Genomic DNA, 22,881 nt, shown 5'->3' with positions numbered 1-22,881 from the left:
GGTCATCTTCAGACTTCATAATGCCATGCACACGGTCAAGCAGTCCAGTGCCAGAGGCAGCAAAGCAACCCCAAACCATCAGGGATCCTCCGCCATGTCTGACTGTAGGGGGCGTCTTCTTCTCTTTTTTTCCTGTAATCTCTATGTTGAGGCCTTTTCCTACTTTTGTCTCCTCTGACCAGAGAACATTCTTCCAGAACGGTTTTGGCTTTCTCAGGTAAGTTTTGGCAAACTCCAGCCTGGCTTCTGCCTCTGGGTAAGAAGTGGGGTCTTCCTGGGTCTCCTACCATACAGTCCCTTCTCATTCAGACGCTGACGCTGGATAGTTCGGGGTGACACTGTTGTACCCTCGGACTGCAGGGCAGCTTGGACTTGTTTGGATGTTAGTCGAGGTTCTTTATCCGCCATCCGCACAATCTTGCGGTGAAATCTCTGGTCAATGTTTCTTTTGCGTCCACATCTCGGGAGGTTAGCCACAGGGCCATGGGCTTTACACTTCTTACTGACACTGCGCACGGTAGACACAGGAACATTCAGGGCTTTGGAGATGGACTTGTAGCCTTGAGATTGCTCAGGCTTCCTCACAATTTTGCTTCCCAAGTCCTCAGACAGTTCTTTGGTCTTATTTTCTCCATGCTCAATGTGGTCACACAAGGACACAGGACAGAGGTGGAGTCAACTTTAATCCATTTCACCTGGCGTCAAGTGTGATTTAATTATTGCCACCACCTGTTAGGTGCCTCAGGTAAGTAACAGGTGCTGTTAATTACACAAATTAGAGAAGCATCACATGATTTTTCAAACAGTGCCAATACTTTTGTCCACCCCCTTTTTTATGTTTGGTGTGGAATTATATCCAATTTGGATTTTTGACAATTCTTTTTGTGGTTTTCCATTGAAGACAAATTAAATGAAGATAATAATACCAAAGAATCTGTGATTGTAATCATTATCTGGAAGAACACAAGTATTATCTGACAGAATTGCAGGGGTGCCAATACTTTTGGCCAATACTGTAAGTTATAACTCCGAGTGTCCATAAGTTAGTGGTAAATTCTATTTCTGCCATTTATTTTTCAGGCCCTCTTACCCTATGACACGATCTATATACTCGTAGGGATTGTTATTGTGTCTGTTCATTAGCCTTTATTACGAATCATCAGTGAAAAACCAACGTTTTTTTGACTTTGTTGTTTTTGTAAATTTCCCATAATCCATTACTCTATATGACATCCGGCTGCTCCCTGTCTATATAACAGATTGTGGGGAACCTTCTATAAGCGAGCGGAATGGGACAAAGGCGCCTCGGTGCGAATAATAATTTACTATAAAACTGGAGCCTCTCAGTGATTCAGGTGGACGTCGCTCCAGTCAAGGACTTTATTAGGACTGGCACACAGGACATAGATTCACCCCAATATTTCGCCACATTCCGGGAGGTATTTGTGGGGTCCTGTCCATATAAAACCATCTTAGGCTGAGGCCCCACGTTAGGAAAACGCTGATTTTTTTTGTTGTTGTTGCAGATTTTGCTGAGTTTTTTTGAGCCAAAGCCAAGAGTGGATTGAGCAGAAGGTAAAAGTGTAAGAACTTCCCATATACAGTGCTTTGTAAAAGTCTTCACACCCCTTCAACTTTTTCACATTTTGTCACCTTACAACCACAAATGTTATTGAGATTTTCAGTGATGATAACACAAAGGAATTGTGGAAAAGTTCAAGGGGTATGAAAACTTTCGCACGCCACTGTATCTTCCATTCCTTTTGTAGCCATTCCCAACTTTGGTTAAAAAAAAGCAGCAAAATCTGAAACAAAAAAGGCTTCATTTCCGCAACGTGGGGCCTGACAACTCCAGGACCATGACCTGATCACAGGCCGCTAACCAAGCCTAATAGATTGGACAGTACTGGGCGAAACCCAAGATTGGTAACAGAAGCAATCAAAATGGGGGAGGAGAGATGGCACGGGAACATTGGGAGACGTGTAGTCATGTCCTTATAGAAAATGGCGCAGACTAAGAGAACGGACTAGTCAGTGCTTCAACGGTTAATACTGATGAGTTCTCCCAATTGGAACACGACCCAACCGGGCCAAACATATCTTTAATGGTAGTCAGAAATGAAAAGTTAAAGGGGTTTCCTAAAGCCCTTGAATTACGAGAACATCTTTATGATATTTTCCATCGTTGGCCCTTGTCTGATCCCTGGCACTTCTGCTTCATCTCACGGCCGATCTGTGCGGGCACAAAGCGGGCCGTGACGGGACTCGGACTATGCTCTGACTACATCGTCCAAACTTAAGCACAATCCCTCAAACTTCCTTTTCCTCCGCTCGGTCCCTGGGTGCCCAAAATTGTCCTAATTCCATAAGGATCTTTCCGACAGGCTGCGCACAGGGAGAGAATCGGCGCAAGAAGCGCCCACCGACTGCGTCTATACCCCCCTGGGTTACATCTGATCCGTTCCTTTTTGTAGAATCAGCAGCTTCAGATTAACTAAGATCATGGCCGACCCCTTGGACACGGAAGATGTCTCCCTGTAACAACCAACCAGGGCCTCCATCTTCCTTCTTCCCTTTACAGCCTGAACCCTTCCGGTTGACATCTCCAATGGTGGACAAGGTCCAAGTTATATGCGGAAAACATAGGACAACACGCCATACCGCCACGAGTTCTTGTGTTTATTGTCTGTGGATTCTCTGATGCCGGAAAAGGTTGGTTTTGTATATAAAACATTTCCCGCACTCTCGGCACGACAAAGACCTCTCGTTGCGGTGACCCCTCTGATGGTCCAGGAGGCTGCTTTTGTACCCGAAGCGTTTGCCGCACTCTGGGCACATGTAGGGCCGTTCGCCCGTGTGGCTTCTCAGATGTATGACCATGCTAGAATTAAGTGAAAAACATTTACCGCACTCCGGGCAAGAATACGGCTTCTCCCCCGTGTGTGTCCGTAGATGGTTAGTGAGGGCCGTCGGCTGCTTGAAGGACTTGCCGCACTCGGAACACATGAAGGGCTTCTCATCCGTGTGGATCCTTCGATGCATCAGGAGACCAGAGCGACGAGCAAAACACTTACCGCATTCTGCGCACTGGAACGGCTTCTCCCCCGTGTGTGTTCTCTGGTGGACACAAAGTCTGTACTGGTTACTGAACAACTTCCCGCAATACGGACAAATGACGGCCGGCTTCTGGTTCGCCACCTCAGGGTCCACTTGATCTCCAAATCCGTTTTCTAACGGTAAGTGCGGATTCAGGAGACTGAGCTGAGCCGCAACGTCTAAAGGGTGGGACGGAAACATGAAGAGTTCTTCGGGAAGTCCTTGCTCGTGTAAAATGGCTTCTTCTTTGATATGGAAGTCGGGCACGCTCCAAGGGTCTCCGATCTCATTCACATCGACACACATGTCAATGGTATCACAAGGAACGGCGAGGTCGTCTTTGGAGTCGAAGTTGCTCACTAAGTCATTGCTGTGGAATTCATCAGGCGATCCTTCTGCTTGGAGAAAAGGAAGGAAGATGAAATACTGCAGAATGTCTAATAGATAACAGGGCGCCTGGACTATATGGGACCTTATAGAGGGGGAGGGGGTTAGAGCAGCTCGAATTGGAGCCATGTCATACCACACGTCCCCTGAGGCTACCACTGCAGGAAAGGTGTGCAGAGACCCCCGACCAATCTTCATGGCCATTCTTGAGGAATGTAGGTGCAGGAGATGAGACGTCTTATACTGAATGCTGGCTTTATTTCTCACATTATAATTAGAGATGAGCGAACAGTGTTCTATCGAACACATGTTCGATCGGATATCAGGGTGTTCGCCATGTTCGAATCGAATCGAACACTGCGTGGTAAAGTGCGCCAAAATTCGATTCCCCTCCCACCTTCCCTGGCGCCTTTTTTGCACCAATAACAGCGCAGGGGAGGTGGGACAGGAACTACGACACCGGGGGCATTGAAAAAAATTGGAAAAAGTCATTGGCTGCCGAAATCAGGTGACCTCCATTTTAGACGAATAGTGGATTTCACATCCGGGTCATATGAGAATGTGAACTGTGTGAGTAAGAGACAGGGATAGCTGTACAGGCAGGGATAGCTAGGGATAACCTTTATTTAGGGGGGAATGTTATTAAAAATAACTTTTTGGGGCTCTATCGGGTGTGTAATTGTGATTTTTGTGAGATAAACTTTTTCCCATAGGGATGCATTGGCCAGCGCTGATTGGCCGAATTCCGTACTCTGGCCAATCAGCGCTGGCCAATGCATTCTATTAGCTTGATGAAGCAGAGTGTGCACAAGGGTTCAAGCGCACCCTCGGCTCTGATGTAGCAGAGCTGAGGCTGCACAAGGGTTCAAGCGCACCCTCGGCTCTGATGTAGGAGAGCCGAGGGTGCACTTGAACCCTTGTGCACCCTCGGCTCTGCTACATCAGAGCCGAGGGTGCGCTTGAACCCTTGTGCACACTCTGCTTCATCAAGCTAATAGAATGCATTGGCCAGCGCTGATTGGCCAGAGTACGGAACTCGACCAATCAGCGCTGGCTCTGCTGGAGGAGGCGGAGTCTAAGATCGCTCCACACCAGTCTCCATTCAGGTCCGACCTTAGACTCCGCCTCCTCCAGCAGAGCCAGCGCTGATTGGCCGAATTCCGTACTCTGGCCAATCAGCACTGGCTAATGCATTGTATTGGCGTGATGAAGCAGTGCTGAATGAGTGTGCTTAGCACACACATTCAGCTCTACTTCATCGGGCTAATAGAATGCATTGGCCAATCAGCGCTGGCCAATGCATTCTATTAGCGTGAACTGAGTTTGCACAGGGGTTCTAGTGCACCCTCGGCTCTGCTACATCAGATTGCTACATCTGATGTAGCAGTGCCGAGTGTGCATCAGATGTGTAGTTGAGCAAAACTGACTCAGCACTGCTAAGTCTCTGCATTCGCATAGGAATGCATTGGCCAGCCTTCGGCCAATCAGCGCTGGCTCTGCCGGAGGAGGCGGAGTCTAAGGTCGGACCTGAATGGAGACTGGTGTGGAGCGATCTTAGACTCCGCCTCCTCCAGCAGAGCCAGCGCTGATTGGTCGAGTTCCGTACTCTGGCCAATCAGCGCTGGCCAATGCATTTCTATGGGGAAAAGTTAGCTTGCGAAAATCGCAAACTGACAGGGATTTCCATGAAATAAAGTGACTTTTATGCCCCCAGACATGCTTCCCCTGCTGTCCCAGTGTCATTCCAGGGTGTTGGTATCATTTCCTGGGGTGTCATAGTGGACTTGGTGACCCTCCAGACACGAATTTGGGTTTCCCCCTTAACGAGTTTATGTTCCCCATAGACTATAATGGGGTTCGAAACCCATTCGAACACTCGAACAGTGAGCGGCTGTTCGAATCGAATTTCGAACCTCGAACATTTTAGTGTTCGCTCATCTCTAATTATAATACATCCAGGCCTATGCCTTAGGCTGGACATACACAACAGACGCCTTGCCTGACGCCATACACAACAGACGCCTTGCCTGACGCCATACACAGCAGACTCCTTGCCTGACGCCATACACAGCAGACTCCTTGCCTGACGCCATACACAGCAGACTCCTTGCCTGACGCCATACACAGCAGACTCCTTGCCTGACGCCATACACAACAGACGCCTTGCCTGACGCTATACACATGCACATTTGGTTTGGTCACTGTGTGCGTGTTCTTAATGGACGCCTGCCAGACACCTCCAAAGGATATGGCACTTTGAAATCCAAAAACCCGATCCTTATCTCAACAGCAAAGGACGATAAAAGGGAATCAGGGGGATCGGCCACCATTAATCTAATGTGTATGGCCAGCCTTAGGGACCGAGTAGGCATCCTAAACACATGGCCTCACTCCTGAGGTCTGCCCAAAGACCAAGCACCATCTTATGACTTTCAGAATGTATTATGGTCTGGTCCTGGGTTTGGGGTTAGGGTTAGAGGGTTAGGGTTGGGGTAGGGTTAGGGGGTTTGGGTTAGAGGGTTAGAGTGAGGGATAGGGTTTAGGGGGTTAGGGTTAGAGTGTTAGGGTTAAGGGGTTAGGGTGAGGGATTAGAGGGTTAGGGTTTAGGAGGTTAGGGTTAGAGTGTTAGGGTTAGAGGATTAGGGTTTGGGGGTTAGGGTTAAGGAGTTAGGGTGAGGGATTAGGGGGTTAGGGCTAGAGGGTTAAGGGGTTAGGGTTAAGGGTTAGGGATTAGGGTTAGAGGGTTAGGGTGAGGGATAGGGTTTAGGGGGTTAGGGTTAGAGTGTTAGGGTTAAGGGTTAGGGTGAGGGATTAGAGGGTTAGAGTGAGGGTTAGGGTTTAGGAGGTTAGGGTTAGAGGGTTAGGGTTTGGGGGTTAGGGTTAGAGGGTTAAGGGGTTAGGGTGAGGATTAGGGTTAGAGGGTTAGGGTTAAGGGTTAGGGCTAGGGGGTTAGGGTTAGAGGGTTAGGGTGTTACGGTTAGGGGGATAGGGTTAGAGGGTTAGGGTGTTACGGTTAGGGGGATAGGGTTAGAGGTTAGGGTTAGTGATCATATCTAACGTACAGTCCTATAGAGAATAGTGAAGTGGCGTACGTCAAAGAGAGCAAGTACAGAAACTTACTTTGCGGGTTCGTGGTCTGGGGGTCGTCCATCAGGACATGCTTGTACTCATCCTTGTGTTTCTCTACATAGTCCCACTCCTCCATGGTGAAAGTAAGCGTGATGTCCTCATGTCTTATAGGAACCTGACAACACAATGACACCGCCATCACCAGACACGTCCCCCCTTGTGTTACTCTCTAATACCCCCGACCCCCGGCAGCAGCGCTCACCTCTCCGCTCAGCAGCTCTAGGATCTTGTTGGTCAGCTCCAGGATCTTCTGGTCATTGTTTCTTCCATCTATCAGTGACGGCAGTGTTGGCTCCATGATGGGGCGCTGCTTCCTTCTCACCTCAGGTTCCATGACGTGTCTGGATTTCTTGACCATCGTATACTCCTGTATAATGAGCACAATGAATCCAATTATTCTATGGCCTAGTGCTACAAAAACACAAAGGTTTGTCATTGTACACACAGGGACCGCCCACTTGACTCCTAAGGCAGGGAGTTAAAGGAGTTATCCACTATTTAGATCTATGAGGGTCCAACACCCTGGACCCCCACAGATCAGACCCCCACAGGAGCCGCACTGCTCATTCCCCCACTGAAGTCTAACAATGGTAGAACGTGGATAAGCCCTTTATAACGGTATTCGGTAAAACCCCCAACTAAAGAATATTACGGTTATATAAAGACTCCACCGTAGTGATATAAGTCATGTGATGTATTTGTCAGGAGCCCTCACCTCTCCGGTCAGCAGGTAGATGATCTCCAGCGTGATCTGTAACACTCCGGCCCGCACAGCACTCCGCTCACTCTCCATCCTCTGTAATACTGAGAATATATCACACAGATATGGTATATACCTACATGCAGAGAGGACAGACGTATATACCAGTATAGTGAGAGTATATATTATATAGCGCAGGAGATGATGGGAGTATATATTATATAGTACAGGAGATGATAGGAGTATATATTATATAGTACAGGAGATGATGGGAGTATATATTATATAGTACAGGAGATGATGGGAGTATATATTATATAGTGCAGGGGATGATGGGAGTATATATTATATAGTACAGGAGATGATGGGAGTATATATTATATAGTGCAGGAGATGATGGGAGTATATATTATATAGTACAGGAGATGATGGGAGTATATATTATATAGTACAGGAGATGATGGGAGTATATATTATATAGTACAGGAGATGATGGGAGTATATATTATATAGTACAGGGGATGATGGGAGTATATATTATATAGTACAGGAGATGATGGGAGTATATATTATATAGTACAGGAGATGATGGGAGTATATATTATATAGTGCAGGAGATGATGGGAGTATATATTATATAGTACAGGAGATGATGGGAGTATATATTATATAGTGCAGGAGATGATGGGAGTATATATTATATAGTGCGGGGATGATGGGAGTATATATTATATAGTGCAGGAGATGATGGGAGTATATATTATATAGTACAGGAGATGATGGGAGTATATATTATATAGTACAGGAGATGATGGGAGTATATATTATATAGTGGGGGGATGATGAGAGTATATATTATATAGTGGGGAGATGATGGGAGTATATATTATATAGTGCAGGAGATGATGGGAGTATATATTATATAGTACAGGAGATGATGGGAGTATATATTATATAGTACAGGAGATGATGGGAGTATATATTATATAGTACAGGAGATGATGGGAGTATATATTATATAGTACAGGAGATGATGGGAGTATATATTATATAGTGGGGGGATGATGGGAGTATATATTATATAGTGGGGAGATGATGGGAGTATATATTATATAGTGGGGGGATGATGGGAGTATATATTATATAGTGGGGGATGATGGGAGTATATATTATATAGTGGGGAGATGATGGGAGTATATATTATATAGTACAGGAGATGATGGGAGTATATATTATATAGTGCAGGAGATGATGGGAGTATATATTATATAGTGGGGGGATGATGGGAGTATATATTATATAGTGGGGGATGATGGGAGTATATATTATATAGTGGGGAGATGATGGGAGTATATATTATATAGTACAGGAGATGATGGGAGTATATATTATATAGTACAGGAGATGATGGGAGTATATATTATATAGTACAGGAGATGATGGGAGTATATATTATATAGTACAGGAGATGATGGGAGTATATATTATATAGTACAGGAGATGATGGGAGTATATATTATATAGTGGGGGGATGATGGGAGTATATATTATATAGTGCAGGAGATGATGGGAGTATATATTATATAGTACAGGAGATGATGGGAGTATATATTATATAGTACAGGAGATGATGGGAGTATATATTATATAGTACAGGAGATGATGGGAGTATATATTATATAGTACAGGAGATGATGGGAGTATATATTATATAGTGGGGAGATGATGGGAGTATATATTATATAGTACAGGAGATGATGGGAGTATATATTATATAGTGGGGGATGATGGGAGTATATATTATATAGTACAGGAGATGATGGGAGTATATATTATATAGTGGGGAGATGATGGGAGTATATATTATATAGTGGGGAGATGATGGGAGTATATATTATATAGTACAGGAGATGATGGGAGTATATATTATATAGTGGGGGGATGATGGGAGTATATATTATATAGTACAGGAGATGATGGGAGTATATATTATATAGTGGGGAGATGATGGGAGTATATATTATATAGTGCAGGAGATGATGGGAGTATATATTATATAGTACAGGAGATGATGGGAGTATATATTATATAGTGCAGGAGATGATGGGAGTATATATTATATAGTGAGGAGATGATGGGAGTATATATTATATAGTGGGGGGATGATGGAAGTATATATTATATAGTGCAGGAGATGATGGGAGTATATAATATCTAGTGGGGAGATGATGGGAGTATATATTATATAGTGAGGAGATGATGGGAGTATATATTATATAGTGCAGGAGATGATGGGAGTATATATTATATAGTACAGGAGATGATGGGAGTATATATTATATAGTGGAGAGATGATGGGAGTATATATTATATAGTGGGGGGATGATGGGAGTATATATTATATAGTGGGGGATGATGGGAGTATATATTATATAGTGCAGGAGATGATGGAGTATATATTATATAGTGGGGAGATGATGGGAGTATATATTATATAGTACAGGAGAATGATGGGAGTATATATTATATAGTACAGGAGATGATGGGAGTATATATTATATAGTACAGGAGATGATGGGAGTATATATTATATAGTACAGGAGATGATGGGAGTATATATTATATAGTGGGGAGATGATGGGAGTATATATTATATAGTACAGGAGATGATGGGAGTATATATTATATAGTGCAGGAGATGATGGGAGTATATATTATATAGTGGGGAGATGATTGGGAGTATATATTATATAGTATAGGAGATGATGGGAGTATATATTATATAGTACAGGAGATGATGGGAGTATATATTATATAGTAGGAGATGATGGGAGTATATATTATATAGTACAGGAGATGATGGGAGTATATATTATATAGTGGGGAGATGATGGGAGTATATATTATATAGTACAGGAGATGATGGGAGTATATATTATATAGTGGGAGATGATGGGAGTATATATTATATAGTGGGGAGATGATGGGAGTATATATTATATAGTACAGGAGATGATGGGAGTATATATTATATAGTACAGGAGATGATGGGAGTATATATTATATAGTGGGGAGATGATGGGAGTATATATTATATAGTGCAGGAGATGATGGGAGTATATATTATATAGTGGGGAGATGATGGGAGTATATATTATATAGTACAGGAGATGATGGGAGTATATATTATATAGTGAGGGAGTTAGATGATGGGAGTATATATTATATAGTGCAGGAGATGATGGGAGTATATATTATATAGTAGGAGGAGATGATGGGAGTATATATTATATAGTACAGGAGATGATGGGATATATATTATATAGTGGGGGATGATGGGAGTATATATTATATAGTACAGGAGATGATGGGAGTATATATTATATAGTACAGGAGATGATGGGAGTATATATTATATAGTGCAGGAGATGATGGGAGTATATATTATATAGTGGAAGGAGATGATGGGAGTATATATTATATAGTACAGAGATGATGGATTTATAGAGATGATGGAGTATATATTATATAGTGGGGGGATGATGGGAGTAATATTATATAGTGCAGGAGATGATGGGAGTATATATTATATAGTACTGGAGATGATGGGAGTATATATATATAGTGGGGAGATGATGGGAGTATATATTATATAGTGCAGGAGATGATGGGGAGTATATATTATATAGTTTACAGGAGATGATGGGAGTATATATTATATAGTACAGGAGATGATGGGAGTATATATTATATAGTGGGGAGATGATGGGAGGATTATATTATATAGTATAGGGAGATGATGACGGTGTTATATAGATATATAGTAGCAGGAGATGATGGGAGTATTTTTGATATCCTGTGGGGGATGATGGGAGGTTATATAGTTAGTTAGTGAGTAGGAAGAGCTGAGGATATATTAATTGTGTACGAGATGATGGGAGGATATATTATACTAGTAAGGAGATGACTGGGAGTATTTGTTGTAGAGTGTCGGAGAACTTTGATTGTGGGGAGTAGAAAAGATGAGACTGTGGTAGTTGTGTTATGAATGCAGGAGATGATGGGAGTATATATTATATAGTGGGGAGATGATGGGAGTATATATTATATAGTACAGGAGATGATGGGAGTATATATTATATAGTACAGGAGATGATGGGAGTATATATTATATAGTACAGGAGATGATGGGAGTATATATTATATAGTGGGGAGATGATGGGAGTATATATTATATAGTATAGGAGATGATGGAGTATATATTATATAGTACAGGAGATGATGGGAGTATATATATTATATAGTACAGGAGATGATGGGAGTATATATTATATAGTACAGGAGATGATGGGAGTATATATTATATAGTACAGGAGATGATGGGAGTATATATTATATAGTACAGGAGATGATGGGAGTATATATTATATAGTACAGGAGATGATGGGAGTATATATTATATAGTACAGGAGATGATGGGAGTATGATATTATATAGTACAGGAGATGATGGGAGTATATATTATATAGTACAGGAGATGATGGGAGTATATATTATATAGTGGGGAGATGGGAGTATATATTATATAGTATAGGAGATGATGGGAGTATATATTATATAGTGGGGAGATGATGGGAGTATATATTATATAGTATAGGAGATGATGGGAGTATATATTATATAGTACAGGAGATGATGGGAGTATATATTATATAGTGGGGAGATGATGGGAGTATATATTATATAGTATAGGAGATGATGGGAGTATATATTATATAGTACAGGAGATGATGGGAGTATATATTATATAGTACAGGAGATGATGGGAGTATATATTATATAGTGGGGAGATGATGGGAGTATATATTATATAGTATAGGAGATGATGGGAGTATATATTATATAGTGGGGGGATGATGGGAGTATATATTATATAGTACAGGAGATGATGGGAGTATATATTATATAGTATAGGAGATGATGGGAGTATATATTATATAGTACAGGAGATGATGGGAGTATATATTATATAGTACAGGAGATGATGGGAGTATATATTATATAGTGGGGGGATGATGGGAGTATATATTATATAGTACAGGAGATGATGGGAGTATATATTATATAGTACAGGAGATGATGGGAGTATATATTATATAGTACAGGAGATGATGGGAGTATATATTATATAGTACAGGAGATGATGGGAGTATATATTATATAGTGCAGGAGATGATGGGAGTATATATTATATAGTACAGGAGATGATGGGAGTATATATTATATAGTGGGGAGATGATGGGAGTATATATTATATAGTGGGGAGATGATGGGAGTATATATTATATAGTGGGGAGATGATGGGAGTATATATTATATAGTGGGGAGATGATGGGAGTATATATTATATAGTGGGGAGATGATGGGAGTATATATTATATAGTGCAGGAGATGATGGGAGTATATATTATATAGTGGGGAGATGATGGGAGTATATATTATATAGTGGGGAGATGATGGGAGTATATATTATATAGTACAGGAGATGATGGGAGTATATATTATATAGTGGGGAGATGATGGGAGTATATATTATATAGTGAGGAGATGATGGGAGTATATATTATATAGTACAGGAGATGATGGGAGTATATATTATATAGTGGGGAGATGATGGGAGTATATATTATATAGTATAGGAGATGATGGGAGTATATATTATATAGTGCAGGAGATGATGGGAGTATATATTATATAGTACAGGAGATGATGGGAGTATATATTATATAGTACAGGAGATGATGGGAGTATATATTATATAGTGCAGGAGATGATGGGAGTATATATTATATAGTGGGGGGATGATGGGAATATATATTATATAGTACAGGAGATGATGGGAGTATATATTATATAGTGCAGGAGATGATGGGAGTATATATTATATAGTGGGGAGATGATGGAGTATATATTATATAGTGGGGAGATGATGGGAGTATATATTATATAGTGGGGAGATGATGGGAGTATATATTATATAGTGGGGAGATGATGGGAGTATATATTATATAGTGGGGAGATGATGGGAGTATATATTATATAGTGCAGGAGATGATGGGAGTATATATTATATAGTGGGGAGATGATGGGAGTATATATTATATAGTACAGGAGATGATGGGAGTATATATTATATAGTGGGGAGATGATGGGAGTATATATTATATAGTACAGGAGATGATGGGAGTATATATTATATAGTGGGGAGATGATGGGAGTATATATTATATAGTGCAGGAGATGATGGGAGTATATATTATATAGTGGGGAGATGATGGAGTATATATTATATAGTACAGGAGATGATGGGAGTATATATTATATAGTACAGGAGATGATGGGAGTATATATTATATAGTGGGGGGATGATGGGAGTATATATTATATAGTACAGGAGATGATGGGAGTATATATTATATAGTGCAGGAGATGATGGGAGTATATATTATATAGTACAGGAGATGATGGGAGTATATATTATATAGTGGGGGGGATGATGGGAGTATATATTATATAGTACAGGAGATGATGGGAGTATATATTATATAGTACAGGAGATGATGGGAATATATATTATATAGTACAGGAGATGATGGGAGTATATATTATATAGTACAGGAGATGATGGGAGTATATATTATATCGTGGGGAGATGATGGGAGTATATATTATATAGTGGGGAGATGATGGGAGTATATATTATATAGTGGGGAGATGATGGGAGTATATATTATATAGTGGGGAGATGATGGGAGTATATATTATATAGTGCAGGAGATGATGGGAGTATATATTATATAGTACAGGAGATGATGGGAGTATATATTATATAGTGGGGAGATGATGGGAGTATATATTATATAGTGGGGAGATGATGGGAGTATATATTATATAGTGGGGAGATGATGGGAGTATATATTATATAGTGGGGGATGATGGGAGTATATATTATATAGTACAGGAGATGATGGGAGTATATATTATATAGTACAGGAGATGATGGGAGTATATATTATATAGTGCAGGAGATGATGGGAGTATATAATATATAGTACAGGAGATGATGGGAGTATATATTATATAGTGGGAGATGATGGGAGTATATATTATATAGTGGGGAGATGATGGGAGTATATATTATATAGTGGGGAGATGATGGGAGTATATATTATATAGTGCAGGAGATGATGGGAGTATATATTATATAGTATAGGAGATGATGGGAGTATATATTATATAGTGGGGAGATGATGGGAGTATATATTATATAGTGGGAGATGATGGGAGTATATATTATATAGTGGGGAGATGATGGGAGTATATATTATATAGTGGGGGATGATGGGAGTATATATTATATAGTACAGGAGATGATGGGAGTATATATTATATAGTACAGGAGATTATGGGAGTATATATTATATAGTGGGGAGATGATGGGAGTATATATTATATAGTACAGGAGATGATGGGAGTATATATTATATAGTACAGGAGATGATGGGAGTATATATTATATAGTGGGAGATGATGGGAGTATATATTATATAGTATAGGAGATGATGGAGTATATATTATATAGTGCAGGAGATGATGGGAGTATATATTATATAGTACAGGAGATGATGGGAGTATATAATATATAGTACAGGAGATGATGGGAGTATATATTATATAGTGGGGGGATGATGGGAGTATATATTATATAGTACAGGAGATGATGGGAGTATATATTATATAGTACAGGAGATGATGGGAGTATATATTATATAGTACAGGAGATGATGGGAGTATATATTATATAGTGGGGAGATGATGGGAGTATATATTATATAGTGCAGGAGATGATGGGAGTATATATTATATAGTGGGAGATGATGGAGTATATTATATAGTATAGGAGATGATGGGAGTATATATTATATAGTTCAGGAGATGATGGGAGTATATATTATATAGTGGGGAGATGATGGGAGTATATATTATATAGTGGGGAGATGATGGGAGTCTATATTATATAGTGGGGAGATGATGGGAGTATATATTATATAGTGGGGAGATGATGGGAGTATATATTATATAGTACAGGAGATGATGGGAGTATATATTATATAGTACAGGAGATGATGGGAGTATATATTATATAGTACAGGAGATGATGGGAGTATATATTATATAGTAGCAGGAGATGATGGGAGTATATATTATATAGTGGGGATGATGGGAGTATATATTATATAGTGCAGGAGATGATGGGAGTATATATTATATAGTGGGGAGATGATGGGAGTATATATTATATAGTGCAGGAGATGATGGGAGTATATATTATATAGTGCAGGAGATGATGGGAGTATATATTATATAGTGCAGGAGATGATGGGAGTATATATTATATAGTGCGGAGATGATGGGAGTATATATTATATAGTGCAGGAGATGATGGGAGTATATATTATATAGTGCAGGAGATGATGGGAGTATATATTATATAGTGCAGGAGATGATGGGAGTATATATTATATAGTGGGGAGATGATGGGAGTATATATTATATAGTGCAGGAGATGATGGGAGTATATATTATATAGTGGGGGATGATGGGAGTACATATTATATAGTGGGAGATGATGGGAGTATATATTATATAGTGCAGGAGATGATGGGAGTATATATTATATAGTAGGGAGATGATGGGAGTATATATTATATAGTGCAGGAGATGATGGGAGTATATATTATATAGTGCAGGAGATGATGGGAGTATATATTATATAGTGCAGGAGATGATGGGAGTATATATTATATAGTGGGGAGATGATGGGAGTATATATTATATAGTGCAGGAGATGATGGGAGTATATATTATATAGTGCAGGAGATGATGGGAGTATATATTATATAGTGCAGGAGATGATGGGAGTATATATTATATAGTGAGGAGATGATGGGAGTATATATTATATAGTACAGGAGATGATGGGAGTATATATTATATAGTACAGGAGATGATGGGAGTATATATTATATAGTACAGGAGATGATGGGAGTATATATTATATAGTACAGGAGATGATGGGAGTATATATTATATAGTGCAGGAGATGATGGGAGTATATATTATATAGTGCAGGAGATGATGGGAGTATATATTATATAGTGCAGGAGATGATGGGAGTATATATTATATAGTACAGGAGATGATGGGAGTATATATTATATAGTACAGGAGATGATGGGAGTATATATTATATAGTGGGAGATGATGGGAGTATATATTATATAGTACAGGAGATGATGGGAGTATATATTATATAGTGGGAGATGATGGGAAGTATATATTATATAGTGCAGGAGATGATGGGAGTATATATTATATAGTACAGGAGATGATGGGAGTATATATTATATAGTACAGGAGATGATGGGAGTATATATTATATAGTGAGGAGATGATGGGAGTATATATTATATAGTACAGGAGATGATGGGAGTATATATTATATAGTGCAGGAGATGATGGGAGTATATATTATATAGTATAGGAGATGATGGGAGTATATATTATATAGTACAGGAGATGATGGGAGTATATATTATATAGTGAGGAGATGATGGGAGTATATATTATATAGTACAGGAGATGATGGGAGTATATATTATATAGTGGGGAGATGATGGGAGTATATATTATATAGTACAGGAGATGATGGGAGTATATATTATATAGTACAGGAGATGATGGGAGTATATATTATATAGTGGGGAGATGATGGGAGTATATATTATATAGTACAGGAGATGATGGGAGTATATATTATATAGTGCAGGAGATGATGGGAGTATATATATAGTAGAGATGATGGGAGTATATATTATATAGTGGGGGGATGATGGGAGTATATATTATATAGTACAGGAGATGATGGGAGTATATATTATATAGTGCAGGAGATGATGGGAGTATATATTATATAGTGGGGGGATGATGGGAGTATATATTATATAGTACAGGAGATGATGGGAGTATATATTATATAGTACAGGAGATGATGGGAGTATATATTATATAGTGGGGGATGATGGGAGTATATATTATATAGTGCAGGAGATGATGGGAGTATATATTATATAGTACAGGAGATGATGGGAGTATATATTATATAGTGGGGGGATGATGGGAGTATATATTATATAGTACAGGAGATGATGGGAGTATATATTATATAGTGCAGGAGATGATGGGAGTATATATTATATAGTGGGGGGATGATGGGAGTATATATTATATAGTACAGGAGATGATGGGAGTATATATTATATAGTACAGGAGATGATGGGAGTATATATTATATAGTGCAGGAGATGATGGGAGTATATATTATATAGTGGGGGGATGATGGGAGTATATATTATATAGTACAGGAGATGATGGGAGTATATATTATATAGTACAGGAGATGATGGGAGTATATATTATATAGTACAGGAGATGATGGGAGTATATATTATATAGTACAGGAGATGATGGGATTATATATTATATAGTGGGGAGATGATGGGAGTATATATTATATAGTACAGGAGATGATGGGAGTATATATTATATAGTGGGGAGATGATGGGAGTATATATTATATAGTGGGGAGATGATGGGAGTATATATTATATAGTGGGGAGATGATGGGAGTATATATTATATAGTGGGGAGATGATGGGAGTATATATTATATAGTGCAGGAGATGATGGGAGTATATATTATATAGTACAGGAGATGATGGGAGTATATATTATATAGTGGGGAGATGATGGGAGTATATATTATATAGTGGGGGGATGATGGGAGTATATATTATATAGTGGGGAGATGATGGGAGTATATATTATATAGTGCAGGAGATGATGGGAGTATATATTATATAGTATAGGAGATGATGGGAGTATATATTATATAGTACAGGAGATGATGGGAGTATATATTATATAGTACAGGAGATGATGGGAGTATATATTATATAGTACAGGAGATGATGGGAGTACATATTATATAGTGGGGAGATGATGGGAGTATATATTATATAGTACAGGAGATGATGGGAGTATATATTATATAGTACAGGAGATGATGGGAGTATATATTATATAGTACAGGAGATGATGGGAGTATATATTATATATTGCAGGAGATGATGGGAGTATATATTATATAGTGGGGAGATGATGGGAGTATATATTATATATTGCAGGAGATGATGGGAGTATATATTATATAGTGCAGGAGATGATGGGAGTATATATTATATAGTACAGGAGATGATGGGAGTATATATTATATATTGCAGGAGATGATGGGAGTATATATTATATAGTGGGGAGATGATGGGAGTATATATTATATAGTGAGGAGATGATGGGAGTATATATTATATAGTACAGGAGATGATGGGAGTATATATTATATAGTGCAGGAGATGATGGGAGTATATATTATATAGTGCAGGAGATGATGGGAGTATATATTATATAGTGCAGGAGATGATGGGAGTATATATTATATAGTACAGGAGATGATGGGAGTATATATTATATAGTACAGGAGATGATGGGAGTATATATTATATAGTGGGGAGATGATGGGAATATATATTATATAGTACAGGAGATGATGGGAGTATATATTATATAGTGGGGAGATGATGGGAGTATATATTATATAGTACAGGAGATGATGGGAGTATATATTATATAGTGAGGAGATGATGGGAGTATATATTATATAGTATAGGAGATGATGGGAGTATATATTATATAGTGAGGAGATGATGGGAGTATATATTATATAGTATAGGAGATGATGGGAGTATATATTATATAGTACAGGAGATGATGGGAGTATATATTATATAGTGAGGAGATGATGGGAGTATATATTATATAGTATAGGAGATGATGGGAGTATATATTATATAGTACAGGAGATGATGGGAGTATATATTATATAGTGGGGAGATGATGGGAGTATATATTATATAGTACAGGAGATGATGGGAGTATATATTATATAGTATAGGAGATGATGGGAGTATATATTATATAGTACAGGAGATGATGGGAGTATATATTATATAGTGGGGAGATGATGGGAGTATATATTATATAGTACAGGAGATGATGGGAGTATATATTATATAGTACAGGAGATGATGGGAGTATATATTATATAGTGGGGAGATGATGGGAGTATATATTATATAGTGAGGAGATGACGGGAGTATATATTATATAGTTAGGAGATGATGGGAGTATATATTATATAGTATAGGAGATGATGGGAGTATATATTATATAGTGGGGAGATGATGGGAGTATATATTATATAGTACAGGAGATGATGGGAGTATATATTATATAGTGGGGAGATGATGGGAGTATATATTATATAGTACAGGAGATGATGGGAGTATATATTATATAGTACAGGAGATGATGGGAGTATATATTATATAGTGGGGAGATGATGGGAGTATATATTATATAGTACAGGAGATGATGGGAGTATATATTATATAGTGCAGGAGATGATGGGAGTATATATTATATAGTATAGGAGATGATGGGAGTATATATTATATAGTGGGGGGATGATGGGAGTATATATTATATAGTACAGGAGATGATGGGAGTATATATTATATAGTACAGGAGATGATGGGAGTATATATTATATAGTGCAGGAGATGATGGGAGTATATATTATATAGTGGGGAGATGATGGGAGTATATATTATATAGTACAGGAGATGATGGGAGTATATATTATATAGTACAGGAGATGATGGGAGTATATATTATATAGTACAGGAGATGATGGGAGTATATATTATATAGTGCAGGAGATGATGGGAGTATATATTATATAGTGGGGGGATGATGGGAGTATATATTATATAGTACAGGAGATGATGGGAGTATATATTATATAGTACAGGAGATGATGGGAGTATATATTATATAGTACAGGAGATGATGGGAGTATATATTATATAGTGAGGAGATGATGGGAGTATATATTATATAGTGCAGGAGATGATGGGAGTATATATTATATAGTGGGGAGATGATGGGAGTATATATTATATAGTATAGGAGATGATGGGAGTATATATTATATAGTACAGGAGATGATGGGAGTATATATTATATAGTGGGGAGATGATGGGAGTATATATTATATAGTACAGGAGATGATGGGAGTATATATTATATAGTGGGGAGATGATGGGAGTATATATTATATAGTGGGGAGATGATGGGAGTATATATTATATAGTGCAGGAGATGATGGGAGTATATATTATATAGTATAGGAGATGATGGGAGTATATATTATATAGTACAGGAGATGATGGGAGTATATATTATATAGTACAGGAGATGATGGGAGTATATATTATATAGTACAGGAGATGATGGGAGTATATATTATATAGTGGGGAGATGATGGGAGTATATATTATATAGTACAGGAGATGATGGGAGTATATATTATATAGTGCAGGAGATGATGGGAGTATATATTATATAGTGCAGGAGATGATGGGAGTATATATTATATAGTACAGGAGATGATGGGAGTATATATTATATAGTACAGGAGATGATGGGAGTATATATTATATAGTGGGGAGATGATGGGAGTATATATTATATAGTGGGGAGATGATGGGAGTATATATTATATAGTGGGGAGATGATGGGAGTATACATTATATAGTGGGGAGATGATGGGAGTATATATTATATAGTGCAGGAGATGATGGGAGTATATATTATATAGTGCAGGAGATGATGGGAGTATATATTATATAGTGCAGGAGATGATGGGAGTATATATTATATAGTACAGGAGATGATGGGAGTATATATTATATAGTACAGGAGATGATGGGAGTATATATTATATAGTAGGGAGATGATGGGAGTATATATTATATAGTGGGGGGATGATGGGAGTATATATTATATAGTGCAGGAGATGATGGGAGTATATATTATATAGTACAGGAGATGATGGGAGTATATATTATATAGTGGGGGATGATGGGAGTATATATTATATAGTGGGGAGATGATGGGAGTATATATTATATAGTGCAGGAGATGATGGGAGTATATATTATATAGTGCAGGAGATGATGGGAGTATATATTATATAGTGGGGAGATGATGGGAGTATATATTATATAGTGGGGAGATGATGGGAGTATATATTATATAGTGCAGGAGATGATGGGAGTATATATTATATAGTACAGGAGATGATGGGAGTATATATTATATAGTGCAGGAGATGATGGAATATATATTATATAGTGGGGGAGATGATGGGAGTATATATTATATAGTACAGGAGATGATGGGAGTATATATTATATAGTACAGGAGATGATGGGAGTATATATTATATAGTGGGGAGATGATGGGAGTATATATTATATAGTGGGGAGATGATGGGAGTATATATTATATAGTGGGGGGATGATGGGAGTATATATTATATAGTGGGGGGATGATGGGAGTATATATTATATAGTGGGGGGATGATGGGAGTATATATTATATAGTGCAGGAGATGATGGGAGTATATATTATATAGTACAGGAGATGATGGGAGTATATATTATATAGTGGGGGGATGATGGGAGTATATATTATATAGTACAGGAGATGATGGGAGTATATATTATATAGTACAGGAGATGATGGGAGTATATATTATATAGTGGGGGGATGATGGGAGTATATATTATATAGTACAGGAGATGATGGGAGTATATATTATATAGTACAGGAGATGATGGGAGTATATATTATATAGTGAGGAGATGATGGGAGTATATATTATATAGTGCAGGAGATGATGGGAGTATATATTATATAGTGGGGAGATGATGGGAGTATATATTATATAGTACAGGAGATGATGGGAGTATATATTATATAGTGCAGGAGATGATGGGAGTATATATTATATAGTACAGGAGATGATGGGAGTATATATTATATAGTACAGGAGATGATGGGAGTATATATTATATAGTGAGGAGATGATGGGAGTATATATTATATAGTGAGGAGATGATGGGAGTATATATTATATAGTGCAGGAGATGATGGGAGTATATATTATATAGTGGGGAGATGATGGGAGTATATATTATATAGTACAGGAGATGATGGGAGTATATATTATATAGTGCAGGAGATGATGGGAGTATATATTATATAGTACAGGAGATGATGGGAGTATATATTATATAGTACAGGAGATGATGGGAGTATATATTATATAGTGGGGGATGATGGGAGTATATATTATATAGTACAGGAGATGATGGGAGTATATATTATATAGTGGGGGGATGATGGGAGTATATATTATATAGTACAGGAGATGATGGGAATATATATTATATAGTACAGGAGATGATGGGAGTATATATTATATA

At 38.2% G+C, this 22,881-nt stretch overlaps 1 protein-coding gene across 1 annotated transcript; it reads right to left on the bottom strand.

The window, feature by feature from the left end:
- Positions 1-1,954: 1,954 nt before the first annotated feature.
- LOC142219235 (gastrula zinc finger protein XlCGF66.1-like) lies at positions 1,955-7,405 on the bottom strand. Its single transcript, XM_075288182.1, has 4 exons — positions 7,328-7,405; positions 6,815-6,979; positions 6,604-6,727; positions 1,955-3,491 (listed from the first exon to the last, which is right to left on the bottom strand). Exons 1-4 carry the CDS (start codon positions 7,403-7,405, stop codon positions 2,680-2,682), a joined length of 1,179 nt encoding a protein of 392 aa, XP_075144283.1. The 3' UTR covers positions 1,955-2,679.
- Positions 7,406-22,881: the final 15,476 nt, after the last annotated feature.

Source organism: Leptodactylus fuscus, chromosome 10 (genome assembly GCF_031893055.1).
Source record: "Leptodactylus fuscus isolate aLepFus1 chromosome 10, aLepFus1.hap2, whole genome shotgun sequence".
NCBI classification, from domain to species: domain Eukaryota; kingdom Metazoa; phylum Chordata; class Amphibia; order Anura; family Leptodactylidae; genus Leptodactylus; species Leptodactylus fuscus.
Note: the sequence above shows the minus strand (reverse complement) of the source record. Positions and strands in the feature narration are given on the sequence as shown.

What these genes read in the sequence shown, in the direction of transcription:
- LOC142219235 (XM_075288182.1), bottom strand. Translation starts at nt 7,405, where the DNA reads ATGGAGAGTGAGCGGAGTGCTGTGCGGGCCGGAGTGTTACAGATCACG. An exon ending in TAGAGCTGCTGAGCGGAGAG is followed by an intron (nt 6,728 to 6,814) that starts GTGAGCGCTGCT and finishes TTGTGTTGTCAG; the next exon opens with GTTCCTATAAGACATGAGGA. An exon ending in CCAGACCACGAACCCGCAAA is followed by an intron (nt 3,492 to 6,603) that starts GTAAGTTTCTGT and finishes TTCTCCAAGCAG; the next exon opens with AAGGATCGCCTGATGAATTC.